Source organism: Tursiops truncatus, chromosome 17 (genome assembly GCF_011762595.2).
Source record: "Tursiops truncatus isolate mTurTru1 chromosome 17, mTurTru1.mat.Y, whole genome shotgun sequence".
Lineage (NCBI taxonomy): Eukaryota > Metazoa > Chordata > Mammalia > Artiodactyla > Delphinidae > Tursiops > Tursiops truncatus.
Window position 1 is genome coordinate 1,105,278 of NC_047050.1, and position 15,630 is coordinate 1,120,907.

The 15,630-nt window shown below is 41.9% G+C and overlaps 1 protein-coding gene across 1 annotated transcript; it reads left to right on the forward strand.

Annotated features, from left to right (window-relative positions):
* The first annotated feature begins 484 nt into the window (after positions 1-484).
* PPDPFL (pancreatic progenitor cell differentiation and proliferation factor like) lies at positions 485-9,967 on the forward strand. The gene is given in 6 exon segments (XM_033843067.2): positions 485-509; positions 512-538; positions 1,663-1,740; positions 1,843-1,926; positions 2,243-2,314; positions 5,690-9,967. Coding segments are annotated over 6 exon segments (291 nt in total). The 3' UTR covers positions 5,695-9,967.
* The last annotated feature ends 5,663 nt before the right edge of the window (positions 9,968-15,630 follow it).

Genomic DNA, 15,630 nt, shown 5'->3' on the forward strand with positions numbered 1-15,630 from the left:
TTGCAGGCGGTGAACACCCCTTCCCCTGCCGGGCAGCTGGTCTGTCCCGGATCTCGGCCAGTCGGCCCTTCCACGGTGTGCCTTTTCTGAAGAAGCTTTAGAACCACGTTTACCGTAAAGAAAGGTTGGAGAAGGCAGGCGGGTGAGTGATTGTCACAGCTGTGTTCACACTTCTTCTCTGACCTTTAGTGTTTCAGGTGGAGCAAGCTGTAGGCGTTGTTATGGTACTTGGTTATGTATTTTTTTCTTGTCTTTGCAAAGCAATTGCATGTTTTGTTCATTGCAATGTATTGGCAAGTTTGTGTAAACTCTTTAATTCTCTTTATGAGATTTATTACGTGGTAAATTATGCTGCGTTTTACACACACACACACACACACACACACACACACACACTCATGGGAAAAGGAAATTTCAGCGTTTTGTCACTGCCCCTGTTTTGCAGGCTGCTGGTCACCACTTCACTGGCCCTGCTCAGGGGACAATGGCATCGGCGCCTTCCATTGGATGCCTCTGGCCCCAAACCAGTATTATCGAAGTAAGTTGTACCAGCACCGGAGGGTACCCCCAGAGAATATGATCTGAGGAGATGTTTGTGGGATATTATTAACCTATGTATCATGTCCTGCTCAGAACTTAAGGGAGAAGAATGACAATTATTTGTCACAGTGAAGAAAACAGGAATAGACCTCATCAGAGACGGATCCGAATCAATGCGGTCAAGCCCCACTGCTTGCTTCAACTATGTTATGTTACGTCCATGAAACCACTGACACATAAATAAGTGACAATAAGCTTTTACTTCATAATTATGTTTTAATTTCATGTACCTTGCATTTAATAGGATATGTTAAAAACGGAAAATTTCACATAAATAAAATATTCATTTCTTAGAAAAGAGGAGTCACGTGACTCTGCCTCAGAGATTTTCTCATTTCCATTTTCTGCTGTGGGTAATAGGGCAGCTTCTACCTGACCAGTTTTTTTTTTTTATTTATCTATCCATCTGCGATTATTTATAGCTAAATAGAACATTGTAGCTTCTTAAAGAAATTTCAGAAATTTCATAAAATGAAACAATCATTTCAGAACCAAATTATCATTTAAGGGATGTATCCCAGCATGTAGAAAACTCTTATTTCAAGGGTTGTTTGTAGATAAGAGTTGGACACATTTATTGATTTATTCTTTTCACGGACAATAAATTTACATCCTTAGAAATTATTTTTATATCCTGATCTTTTAAAAGACTTACAGGTTTAAAATACAAGTATGATATGACAAATAAAATGTATATACCGTACAAATTAGTGTATATAATATACAAGAAATATTCCTAATATAGTACAATAATATTCATTCTTCATTTTGTGCTTCCTAAGATTTTGATTTTGATAACATTTATGATATATTTTAAATTCTACGTTTAATCTGTGGAGAGAGAGAGAGTTGTCCACCATGGAAAGAAATTTACTTTATGAATACAAATGTAATACGCATTATTCTGGAAGACTTTTAATAGGCTGATAATTTAATCAGATTTTCAATTCATGAATTCATGATCAGGATTAAATGATTTCAAACCATGCTGCTTGAGCGTTTATATATAAAAATTTGTGTTTGTTGTTTACTTGCTTGTTTATTATCCTCTGTTTCCTACAGAATCCAGTGTTTCTTCAGGCACCTCTCTAACTGGCTCTGATTCTGTTCACTTCGTAGATGATGACAAATCCCAGCAAGGTATGTCGTTTATTTCTTATCAGCATCACCCTCATTATTTCCCTTCGTTTTTCATCTCTCAAATGTGTTTGATAAGGGAGTAATGTGAATTTTATTTCATAGGGTTACCTGAAGTGGCAGAATCCACCTGGTAGTTTAAATCCTTTTTCCAGTCTGAACAGGCAGAGAAGACCAGTTTGCTTGTGGGTAAGTTTTAGCCTTTTCTGATAAGGATATTTCCTTTTCAGAATAGAACAATACGTGTCATAATTATCATGATAACCAATAAGGATAAAACCTAGTTGTCTCCTGGAAGGTAGTGAAGGCTTTGATATGAAGCGTACTTGAGGGTAAAGGTGGGGAAACCGTTTCTCCCTCCTTCTAGTTAAGCATCAGTCAGATCAGAGCACACTTTCTAATTCTATCTGTAGAGAAAAAACTGAAAACTCATATGCCGATTACCATGGTTTAGTGGGAATGGATCGGAGGCAAGGTTCTAAATTTGTTTTTCCAATACCTACAGGAACAAATAACAATTATCTACTCCAATATAAGGAATCACAGCTCCTCGGGGAAATGGCTGATCCCAGGACAGGTAAGAAAGAGTAAGAGACAAGCCTGGACTATTTCATGATGCCAAAAAGATAGAAATGCCCCTGAGATGATGGGGATGTGTCAAAATGACACAGGAATGAACTGGGTAAATCTGGGACTATTTCAGCAGTAAAATAATGATAATAATAGACAATTGCCTGTAGAATAAAATAAAGTCCACTTATCTATTTAGATATAAAAAATACTTGAATGAACAAATGAGAATGAACAAATGAGATATAAAAAATACTTGAATGAACAAATGAGAGAGAAAGAAAAGCTCTTTCTTGCAGTGGAATTCCAGTTTATAAACGTAGAAGGAATGATGGAGAATCGTTACATGACAAACACACCAGCAACAGTTGTTCCAGGCAAGAATTACCCCAGGGCTCTAAAATAAATGGGCACAAATGTGAGAAACAAGATATCACAGGCTCTCAGAGTATCTCCCCATAAAGTACCTAAGAATCACAAAGGGGAAAAATAGTAACTTTCTAACGGAAAAACCTGTCAGACGAGCCTCAACAAAAACAAACAGAAAACAGTGAGCCAGTTGCTGGCTGTCCTAGACAGTCCTGCTAGGTCCCACTGCTGGTCTGGACTGGGCTCTGGGCGCCAATTACCAGCCAGAAGATGGAATTTGTGCGTTTGTACACAACACGTTTTGAACTACTCTACTGAATAGCACAGTTGTTATTCTCATGGTTTCTAAAAAGTGACTGTGTTGATTTTTACACCCTTTACTAATGACTAGCTACTAATTGGGGTAAAAAGAGTAAGTAACAAGGCAGTCCATAGATTCTAATGTTAAAACATCAGTGTCTTGATACATTTTCCACAGAATCAACTAAAGAGGATACTTTGTAAAATCAAAGTAAGGCCAGTTGTTGAAAAGATGTATTCTTTACTCTATCAAGTATAGTGACTTGAATTATTTAGGTAAGAGTTTCATTTATTTTACGGTTTACCTCAATTGTAAAGACAACTTACAAAGAAGCTTTTCTCAGCTAATCACCTTTGACTTTGCAATTGAGTGGGCATTGTTGTAATAGCTGACTCTTCTAGGCAAAGAATTACTGTTCTTTGTAATTCTATGTAACAGCTAATGGGTGTTCCATCTGGCCGGCAGACCCCTCTCCTGGTCTTCTGACCAGATCAAGCAGATTCTCCTGGGGCTTTTTGTTTATTTGTTTATCCCCATTGGTGCTTCCTGACCGCTGTTCCCTCCAGTATTCAGTTTAGGATATATTAGGGAAAAATAAAACCAAGGGAACTCAGCTCTGTGTCCTTCCTACCATCTGAGGACCCCAGCCATTCCTCTCTTAGAGACTTCCGGTGCCTTTTCAATATATAATGTCAGGGGTTTTAGTTTTACTTACATCTATTCCATCAGAAATCTTTCTCTCTGTACTTTTGTCTTCAGAAATTTTCTACTTTTGCTTTTTATGTCTCCATATGAAGTTTGAAAATCTAGCCTTTTCCCCCTTATTTTTTCCAAAATGTTGTTGCTCTTCCATTGTGACTGCATAACTTTCAAGATTAACTTAGGGGGAACATCCATTCCTGTTGAATTAATTATTTTCCCCAAGATTAATGTGCTTTTCCACTGCTCGGGGCTTCATCTGCACCTCAGCTTTGTCTCAAAATTTTCCTCACATCGATCTGCATTTTGGGGGATGGTTGTGTTCGTAGATGTTTTATAATGTGTTTCCTTCCATCTCCGCCTCTCAATGCTTGTGTTTAGTGTGTTGCAGACTAAAGATTTCTGTATATTAATTTTCTATCTAGGTATGTTATGAATTCTCTTGTCACTTATAATAGTATTTCAGTAGATTTTTTTAAATTAACAATAAACAGTCATATAACCTGCAAATAAATTATTGTTTTGCCTTCTACCTTCTGGTTTTCGTATCCCATTTCTCCCTCATGTCCCGTTGTGTCGGCGGGTATATCCAGAGCAGTGCCAAATAACACGACCTTTACAGCTGAACTGCATGAGCTGGGGAGAGGATCTTTCACACTGTGTCCTTGAAAACACACTGACTTGCAACACTAGAACCCTTGGAGTGGCCATCAGGAAGCTTGTGGGCCTGTGACGGCCTGTGCCAAATGCTTTCTCACTAAGAGGGGAAAAAGCAAGAGACAGCCTTTCAGGAAAGCATGTCTGTATTTAATTGCTTTTTTAAAAGAAAAATGGATGCTAATGGTTTAAGTGCATTTCAAAATCCATGGAGTTAATTTTAATCCATGAGCGTATGACTCAGTTCATTTAATTATAAAATTGATCTATAATTTTCTTCTCTTGTGATACCATTTTGGAGTCCTAATGTTGGCCTTATGTCTTGTAAAGAATTTGCGATATTCTTTCTTTTTCTAAGTTCTGGAAAAGGTTAAAAGTGTTGGCATAATCTTTTCCCTAACGATTTGGTGTAATTATCCAGTAAAACCACCAGAAAGTGCAGCTTTTCAGAAACCACGTGAGGTTGCCAGGGGGCAGCTCTCAGAACAGTTTCTGCATGTCTATCCTCACTTCATCATCCTTACCCACTTCATACAGGTCATCACATTTATTTGCAGACAATTGATCAAAATAATCTCTTGGAATTCTTTTTTTTTTAAGTTAATTTATTTAATTTATTTATATTTGGCTGCGTTGGGTCTTCGTTGCTGCGCGTGGGCTTTCTCTAGTTGCGGCGAGTAGGGCCTACTCTTTGTTGAGGTGCGCGGGCTTCTCATTGAGGTGGCTTCTCTTGTTGCGGAGCACGGGCTCTAGGCATGTGGGCTTCAGTAGATGTGGCTCATGGGCTCAGTAGTTGTGGCTGGCAGGCTCTAGAGCACAGGCTGAGTAGTTGTGGCGCACGGGCTCCGTGGCATGTGGGATCTTCCCAGAACAGGGCTCGAACTCCTGTCCCCTGCACTGGCAGGTGGGTTTTAACCACTGTGCCACCAGGGAAGCCCTCTTGGAATTCTTTTAATTTGCAGGGTTGTCATACTCTCTCCATCATAATATGCCTTATTTTTAAGTATTTTATCCTTGTTTTCTTCACTGGATGGTAGATATTTGTATATTTTGTTGTTTATCACAAATAACCAGCTTGCATTAGGATTTTTAGTCCTACCCTTTCTATGATGATCTTGAATTCAGAAATATTTTCGCTCGTATTAATTATTGTTTTGATTTCCTTGTATTTATTTTGTTGTTCTGCTTTTTAAAAAAATTCTTCTGTTGGCACTTAGCTTATTTATTTTCATTCCATAAGAAAATTTTAAATATGGTGAGTATTTTTTAAAACTAAATTTATTTATTTATGCCTGCATTGGGTCTTCTTTGCTGTGAGCAACTGTGTAACGTATTGCTTTCATTTTTCTCTTGCAGCATAAACGTTACCACAAGTTTGGCAGCTAAAGCAACACCAACTCAGGACGTCCCAGTTTTCTGGGGGGGCAGGGGTCTCGGCAGTAGGTCCAGTGTCAGGGTCTCACAGGTGGGCCGTCCGCACTTCTGGAATCCTCCAAGCTGATGGAGACGCTTGGCAGAACCAGGCTCCTGTGGCTACAGCACGGCGGGGCCCCGTCCTGAAGCCACCTGTAGGCTGCGGCTCCATTTCCTGGTCCCTGGCTCCCGACAGCCCGTGAGCCTCACCCGCTTTGGGCCCCGTGCTCTGCGCCCCGGGCGAGCGGACACAAGAGTCCTCACTCAGTCCCGCCCTCATCACAACAAGGCCCTGGTCCCGGCTGTCTGAGGCTCTTTCCCACCAGCTGGGGACGCTTGTCCCGTTGAGAAAGGCTCTTGATGACCAAAGGCTCGATGACGTGGGTGACTGATAAACCTTTTCCTACCCTCGTGGTGGGTGTCATCTTGTGGCTGATGGGGGCTCATCCTACTGGTCCAGGTGGTGGCAGAGGGCGCCGTTAGCAGGTTGCTGAGTCAATGACCACTGCTGGTTTTTTCTGATCCTGCTTTGGCAGCGGACAGGCTCTGCCGTCTGAAGTGGTTTGTGCCTTGAGCGGGCGGTGCTGCGTTGGTCCAGCCCTTCCAAACCCCTATCGTAGCTTTAGCCCACTTATGTTGGGGGTTCAGTAATTCACTGGGATTTAGGGACAGAAGTATGGAACCAGGACCCCCCTCCCAGAAGCCCTGGGTCACGTCTCCTGGTCTAGAACTGTCTGTGTGTCTGTGATGCTTGACTTCACGTGCAGTTTGACTGGGATGTGGGGTAGTTTGCGGTTACCCGTTATTTGGTCAAACATTATTCTGGCTGATCCGTGAGGGTGTTTCTGGATGAGATGAACATTTTAACTGATAGACTGAGTAGAGCATCTGCCTCTCCCCCATGCGTGTGGCCTCACCCAACACACTGAGGGCCTGAGAGGAACAGAGGACCAGGAAGAGAGAATCCTCTCCCCTCCTGCCCTGGCCTCAGACGCTGGTCTTTTCCTGCCTTCAGACTCTGACTCACATGGGAATGTACGCCGTGGCCTCTGGGGCCTCCAGCCGACCCACCTGCAGGTCCTGGGACTTCTCAGCCTCCATATTCAGGGGGCCAGTTCCTTATTATAAGGAAATAGATGTTAAAAATCCTTTGCTGCTTCTTTTTTTTTTTTTTTTTGGCTGCGTTGGGTCTTAGCTGAGACACGCAGGATGTTCGTTGAGGCATGTGGGATCTTTCCACTGAGGTCCATGGGCTCCTCTGTAGTTGCAGCACGTGGGCTCAGTGGTTGTGGCACGCAGGCTTTGTTGCCCCTCAGCATGCAGGATCTTAGTTCCCTGACCAGGGATCAAGCCCATGTCCCCTGCATTGGAAGGTGGATTCTCTACCTCTGGACCAACAGGGAAGTCCCATAAATCCTTTGCTTCTGTTTCCCTGCGGAGCTCTGACCAGTACAGGACTCTCAGCAGGCTCAGGGGAAAACTCTTACCGTGTGACCAGCTGCTCGTGTGTCCTAACCGGGTGTTGGCCCGTCCACACAGTGAGCAGGGGACAGACTACGCTCTGTGGAAGGTACTGGGGGTGGCTTGTGAAAGAGCAGTCTTGCTGGGACCCTAAATGCCTCTGCAGTGGCCTGTGCCTGGGTCCTGACCCTCAGGGTTACAGGGTCACAGAAACACCCTTGGCATCCTGTGGTGCAGCAAAGGGGTTCATTCAAGGCTGACTCAAGCCCAGGGTCCTTTAACCCTATAAAGTACCCACTGCCTTTGGGGACACGTCTAACCTTGGGGACACGTCTAACCTTGACGACACTCATTTGAGGTTCTTGTTGAGTAGAGAGAAATCCTCCTGAAATATACGAATAACAACAACCACCGAAAAATTTAAAAGAGGGAAGAAAGAACAATGAAAGAAGGGAAGACACCTGGGTTCAGCAAGGAAAGCAAAATACTGAAACAGGTCCACATTTTGACTCAGTTAAAAACACAAAACTTATTAAAAGTCTTTGCTGAAAAGATCAAAAGCCTCTTCCGGGCTCCTGCGCCCCGCCCCCCGTGACGCAGATTCTGAATGAGATTTAATACGCGGTCCTATGCATCCAGCCTTCTTTCTGGGTCCACTTCAGTGCTCAGACTTACGGCGCTCCCTAAAACTTTAGGGGAGCTCCTGAATACAAAGTAGAAGACAAAGAGGATGCTCGTCTTAACCGTCGGGACTGTCCCCGTGGCTATGACACGCACGCCCCTGAAATCCCCCGCAGTGGGCATGGTTGCTCCCATGCAGTGAGTAATGAATAAAAATTAAACTAAGTCTTTGGCTGGAAAAACACAGGCGCCTTACAGCGGCGCACCGTAACCTCAGCACTGCAGCCCCTCGGGAAGGCCTCAAACACAGTGTTACTGAACTACTGACTCGGGTCCATCAGCGAGGGAAGATGTTCTGCTCTCACTGCCTCTCTCAGCCTCCCAGAGGCAGCCGCCTTCACCACTGAGCACACACCTGCGTGGTACCCACGGGAGCCCCCAGCTGGCACGGTGTTGCAGCAAGGTCCTACCTGCATCCACTGTTCAGACAAACAAATAAGAGGAGCTCATTGTCACTGTAAAGTGCCCTTTGTAACAGATATTTGTTTTCTTATTTCCAATCCTGAATTCAACCACTTATTTTATTAAGGTTACAATGCCTGTAGTTTTGTTTGTTTTCATTTGTGTGGAATGTTTTTTGTGCAAAACTTTTTGAGTTTCTTTGTTTTATGGGTATTGCTTATCTACCACTTAAAGGTAGATTTTACTTTGAATTCCAATTTGTCTTTTACCATATGAGCTTAGCCCAGTTACTTTTTTTTTTTTTCTTTGCGGTACGCGGGCCTGTCACTGTTGTGGCCTCTCCCGTTGCGGAGCACAGGCTCTGGACGCGCAGGCTCAGCGGCCATGGCTCACGGGCCCAGCCGCTCCGCGGCACGTGGGATCTTCCCGGACCGGGTCACGAACCCGCGTCCCCTGCACCGGCAGGCGGACTCTCAACCCCTGCGCCACCGGGGAAGCCCTACATTTGTTTATATACAGTGGATAGTTCGATGTTATTTCTTAGCTCACACGTTGGGCTGTGACTCCTGCTTTCCTAGATTTTAAAATAAATTTTACGTCAGTGGCTCACCGGATTCCCTTCTGTAAAAGTCTGCTCTGTGTCACTCCTTGCTCTAACGGCTAGCTAAGGCAATCGCAACTTTCACTGATGCTGTTTAGATGATACCTATTTGCTTTCTACTCTATGCAATGATGGAACTCATATAAATCTTCCTTAGTTAAAACCCGTGGGGCCACATGTTCAGAATTCAGCATTTTTAGAATTTTAGATGATGGCATAATGCTTACCTATGCATTGTATGCCAACATACAGACCTGAGCACGTTAATATTACAGCACGATCACACAGTGCAGGAAAAATGAGATTATAAGTAGCATCCCATTCAGATCAAGTTCTGAACTGAATGATTATCTAAGTAAGTTAGTATCTTGAGAATCAGGAATTAAGAATTTCAGAAAAAGGATTGTAGACCTTTGTACAATATCTTCTTCTGTTCTTCCCACCAAATGTATTTAACTGATTATGCTATTTTTCTTTGGTTTATCTTTATAATGTCAAATATACCTATATTTCTACCGTAGGCTTAGCAGCATTTAACTATATCTCTGTCAGTCAGCTATTTCTAAACATTGAGAAAACCAGAGCTATACAGAAACTCCTACATTCTTTCTCTTTCCGATTTTAGCCATTTTATATCATTTCTACATTGCTAAGATTACAATTCTTACATTTTTTTTTCTGTAACCATAATTACCAAATTTATTTCAGACTTTAGTCAAACAATTCACGGACTCAATTCTCAATGCTGGAATTTTGCCCTAATAACTTAATTCACTAATTGGTTGGCTGAAGTTCGTTCTCTGATAGTTTTCTGAAGATTGACTTGTAGGAAAAATGTTCCCTGGGCACTCGCACGCCTGTTTGTAACTCCGCCTTCGCACTTCCACTATCGTTTGTCTGTGCTTGGAATTCTTGGACCATTTTCCTTTCCCTGAGGACTCTGGCCATTGCTCTGAGGTGGCCTAGGCTTGAAGAATGTATGTATAGCTGAATCCTGCCTGTCTCTTTCTTTATAGGAAGGGTAACATTTTATGTAACTGTTCAAATTACTGTTTTTAAGTAAATTCATGAAGATATTTTTACAGTTGCTTGTTTTGTGTCATTTTACCCTCCTACATACACAGGGTTTATTTTAAATGTAAAGATTCCGGTAGTTCTTTACATCTGGAGATTGTTTTCTCATGGCTTATGAAATCGTGTTTTTGTTTCATTGTTCTAGTTCTTTCCTTGGACACACATGGATATTTGAGTTCCATTTTCCCCATTATTTTCATATTTTCTCATAATGCTTTTCCAAGATCAAAATATAACTTATATACCGTAAAATCTTCCCTTTTAAATTGTACAGTGAATTTTAGTATATTGACAAAGTTGTGTGACCATCACCACTCCCTAGTTCAAATTTCGTCACCCCCAAAATAAACCCCATACACGTTAGCACTCATCTCTCCTCACCCCGTCCACCCAGACCTTGGTACCTACAAATCTACCCTCTGTCCCGATGGATTTGCTTATTGGGGACATTATAAATGAGGGATACAATATATGAACTTCTGTGTCTGGCTTCTTTTGCTTCTCATAATGCTTTAAAGATTCTTCTGTATGGTTAGATGTATTTGTACTTTCTTCCTTTTTATGGCTGAATGTTACTCTATTTATGGATGGAGATACCAGTTTGTTTATTCATTCATCTGGGCTGTTTGCACTTTTTGATTATGAAAACACTACTATGAACATGCACGTACACATTTTTGTGCAAATATATGTTTTCATTTCTCTTGGTCACATGCCTAGGAATAGAATTGCTGGATCATATGATAACCCTATGTGAAGTGGTATCTCATTATAATTTTGATTTGCATTTCCCTAAAGACTAATGATGTCAACCATCTATTCACATGCTTGTTGGCCATTTTTGTATTGTTTTTGGAGAAATTTCTATTTAAATTCTTTATACACTTTTAATCGGGTTGTCTTTTTTTTATTGCTGAGTTGTAGCATCCTTTATGTATTTTGGTTACTAAGATTTGCAAATATATTCTCCCATTCTGTAGGTTGTCTTTTTACTTTGTTGATAATATCCTTTGAAGCACAAAAGTTTTATTTTAATAAAGTCCAATTTATCTTTAAAATGCTTTCTTGTTGCTAGTGGTTTTGGTGTCACGTGTAAGAGCTCATTGCATGATGAAGATTTATACCTGTGCTGCTTCTAAGAGCTGTGTGTCTTCTCAGGTCTTTCCTAGGCATGTGCTCTTATACACACAGCCTTCTAGCCTCCCAGGGACATAGCAAAGCTTTTCAAACATCTATAAACCCCTCTTTCCCCAGCTTTTCCTTTTAAGCTTTTTGGTGTTACTCTATTTTTCCCCCAACTATTATTCCCTGCCTCTGGTGGCTGCAATATTAAACAATGGCTTCTGATTCTTTTTGTCAAACAACTCCAAGGAAACTACTTCACACTGGGTGACGTCCTGCAGGGCAAGCTCTGAATCAGATCGACAGCCTTGGAAGTAGGGTCCTCCAGAGAACCAACAGACAATTAAAATCATCCCAATTCTTTGGAAATTCAGCTTTGAAGGACCTCAAAGTCTGTTGTATCTTCTCTCGTCACTGCAAGGCTTCTGGTTTTCCCCACGATGGCAGGTGTTTTCAAGGCTCGTACGGAACCTGGGAGAGGAATATGGGAATAAACTTCCACAAGTTCACATTCTTACCAATATTCAGTCTTTCTTTAAAAAAAATAAATGTTCTAGAGTGTTGCAAGCCTTTGGTTAATTTCCAAAGTTCTGAAAAAGTTGATTGGACCACTTTTGTGATTTTCCCATTGCTTTCACGAAAGTGAGTATTTTTGGAACTCCCTCATCTGCCATTTTCTCTGGCCTCACTTTGTACGTTGTTCCATGTAATGTCTGTTGCCATTTCATTTGCTTGTTTCTCTTCTTCTTCCCCTCCATGTTTTTTACTGTTTTTGTCACTTTTACTCTCCTTTAAGCTGTAACTAATTTGGTCTTGATTACCATCATGATTTTAATTTTTTCTTTCACCTGTGTTGATTTTGTTTCCTCTCTTTTGTTACATCTCTTAGCATCCTCAGCTCTTTTATCTGCTTTATCATGCTGCTATGGAGGACATATTTTCTTTTCTTTCTTTTTCCTTTCCTTTCCTCTTTCTTCTTTCTTTCACTTTTATTCATGTCAATAGATTTGGTCAAAATTTTCATCTGCCTTTTGGTGACATTGTTGCGGTTGTTGTATATTCTCAGACTACAATTTGTTTACAATACTCCTTTATTTCTTGGAGAAGATTTCAGATATTCTGAGCTTGTTCCTTTATATATTCTTACTCACTTTGGACAAATTAAGTTATTTCTAAACAAGTTTTTTGGGTTCATTTTTGGGGGCTTTGGGCAAGAGCTTCATGTGTGAATTGTGTGCTCTGGACAAACAGGAATTCTCCTTTATTCACCAGGTTTCGGATACGTGCGTGAGTCCTTAAAGCCATATTCTCCAACTTAAAATTCTCCCTGCAGCGCTGTTTGCGATACAAAGTATCTCTCCTCCATCCATGTTGTACCAACATGTTGTTCTTTCAAAATATGGCCTTTCCAGGTGATCTTTCCTTTGTCTGTCTCTGCTTTTTGAGACTCTGCACTAAAGATCAGGGACCTAATCCTTAACAGCCTCACGTCTATGACAGTTATTATTACAGTCAACATTTGCTGGTCTTGGACCCCAGGCTGCAACATTTCCCAGGCACAGAGGTGATCAGTTGACTTTTTCTGAAATTCCTGGCCCTCCTCTGAGTGTCTCCATGCACTTCTATTTCATCTTCACTAGTTTTTACTTTTTACCTTTCTTTCCTCGTTTTTTGTGGTCCCCGTGTTAAAAAGTGTCTTAATTTTACTGGAGACTGCTTATTCAGTTCTGTTGTTTCTCTGTCCTGTTTACCTTAGACAAATTCCGGGAGGACTATTGTAAGAGCATGACATCATGTTGCCACATTAAAACTGGCATTTCCATTCCCAGCTCATCTTAACTTCCTATACAACTGGAACAAGGATAATTAATTTTAGAATTTGCAATAAACATATGCATTTGCAATAAATATATGCATTTGCAATAAACATATGCAATATCATCACACTAGAATGCATGCTTAAAATACGGTTCACCACAGGATTAATTAATTGGAATTATCGGCTTAAAATATTTTGCTAGGTCCCTTAGGACCAATGATAATTATTTATAGAACATCTTTTCCAGGATAGAAGTTAAGGTTGCAATTAGACATTAAGTGGTTTACATGAAGACAAAACATATAAATCTAAGCTTATAGCACAGTTTGGCTTTGGATTTATAAATCTATAAATTCAGAATGCAGGGGTTGAATTTTCACCTTTAACACAATCTACGTAACTTGGAAGAATTTTCTGAACTTTATATCTCACTTCTCTAATCTTCAGGATAGGAGTAATTAAAAACAAACACCAAAACTGTCTTTTGGGTTTATTGTAATGATGTAATGAAATAGTGTACGCAAAGCTTCCAACACAGTGGCTGGCATGAAATAAATACTTCATGCATGTTAGTTGACTTATAGTTAGCTATTTTAATATACGTAGAACATACATAACAAGAGCATGTTCTAACCAAGTGGATTAATTAGCTAAAGAGAATTTTAGGTATGGAGTTTTCTATTTTTTTAATGGAAATATTTTTTAAATGTCATAAAATATTCTGAATATTTGAAGGAAGGCAATAGTGCTTTATTTCTTGCAGAGGCCTTGCTCATACATCCTTTGATCTCCATAGCAACCCAATGAGGTATGCAGATCAGATGGGAAGAGAAACAGTAGGAATACTAATATATTTCCCCATTTCTCTGTATGAAGCAGCTTGTGCTGACGAGCCCTTACCAGCATCACCTGAAGCTGGAGTCAACGTGGTGAAGAGGAGAATATTCTTGCTTTGGAGGCAGACAGACCCAGACCTGGAGTTTTCAGTCGTAGCTATGAGACCTTCAGCAGGTTCCCTGACACTTCTCCAGTGGTAACAAGACCATCTCATCCCAAAGGTTGTTCTGGGGATTGAGAAAATGATCAGTTACTTCCCCTTATTCCTCTGTGTTTTGGGCTGTTGATGGTTCCAAGGGAAACATATTTAAGTGATAATGTTCTTTACTGCCCCTAAGACTAGAGAAGCCATAGCTGAAGTGATTAGATGGATGGTGTCAGAGAATGTTAAGAGTTGCTCAGTACTTTTTAAATGTTATTGGTAATGCAGCCTGGGAGCTTCCTGAAGGGTGTTCACTGTTTCATGCCACTCTCAAGAGCTGGGTGGTGTCTAGTGAATGCTGTGGAATTAATACACTTGTGTGTAAGGGCCAAGGTTAGCTCAAGGTCATGACTAGGTTGAGGAAGCACAACTCCCAGGTGCTTCTACGTAGACGTTGAGTCTGGTGGGTGGTGGGTTTCACCTTGGAATAGCTGTTGGTTACTTCTGTGTGGGCGCGGGGAGGAAGGAGGGATTTCCTGGGCTTGTTTCCTATGGCTCCCTGACTAATTACCGCAGACTGGTGGTTTAAAACAACACAGACTTAGGGCTTCCCTGGTGGCGCAGTGGTTGAGGGTCCACCTGCTGATACAGGGGACACGGGTTCGTGCCCCGGTCCGGGAAGATCCCATGTGCCGCGGAGCGGCTGGGCCCATGAGCCATGGCCGCTGAGCCTGCGTGTCCGGAGCCTGTGCTCCGCAACGGGAGAGGCCACAGCAGTGAGAGGCCCGTGTACCGCAAAAATAATAAAAACAACAACAACAACAACAAAAACACAGACTTATACACTTATGGTTCTAGGGGTCAGAGGTCCAGAGCTAAACTCAAGAGGCTGGCAGGACTGTATTCCTTCTGGAGGCTCTGGGGAAGAATGGCTTCCTTGCCCTTTCAGCTCCTAGAGGCGTCCCCGTGCCTCAGCCCTGGCCGCCCTTCCCTGTGTCCAAACACAGCAGCAACGTGTTGAGGACTCACTAGGTATCATCTGCTCTCCCTCTCTGCATTCCGCTTCCAAGCGCCAGGACCCTTGTGATCACGTTAGAACCACGTGAACAATCCAGGACATTTTCCCATCTCCAGGTATTTAACTGAATCACATCTGCAAAGTCTCTTTCTGCCAATAAAGTCGCCTATTTTCAGGTCCCAGGGATCAGGATGTGAAGATCTTTAGGGGTCATCATCCTGCCTACCACAGAGCTCGCTGGCAAAGATGAATTACCTTAGAACACAGTCTGGGAGCAAGGTTAGGGCACTTTTGGCTCGACAGCAGGTACGGCCAGCTGCCTCCCCCTGCTTCTGGGAGACCCTCATTTATTTTCCTCCAAACAAAAGCTGCCGTGGTCAAGCTCTGAACCTCCTCATACACTTAAGAATCTGTGCTGCTGACACCCCTCACCTGCCAATGTATTTCTTCCAGTGGCCCAGGTTTAGCAAGTGGTTTATTCTTAAAGGGAGTTTAAAGGCAGTTGGAAGCAATTACCTCCTTGCAGTACTTTTCAGGAATATAATACCTTGAACAAAAAGAGGGGAGGGGAGGTTCTAGGGAAAAGAATGGTCTTTTAGGGCAGAGTCCTCTGTGGCGCGGTCTACCTTACTGTAGTAAGCGTCTCTCACCGAGTTCCGGATGGCTTGTCAATCGCCCTGTAAATTTAGCATCTTGCAGACTGCCAATCCCCCACGGAACACTGTCA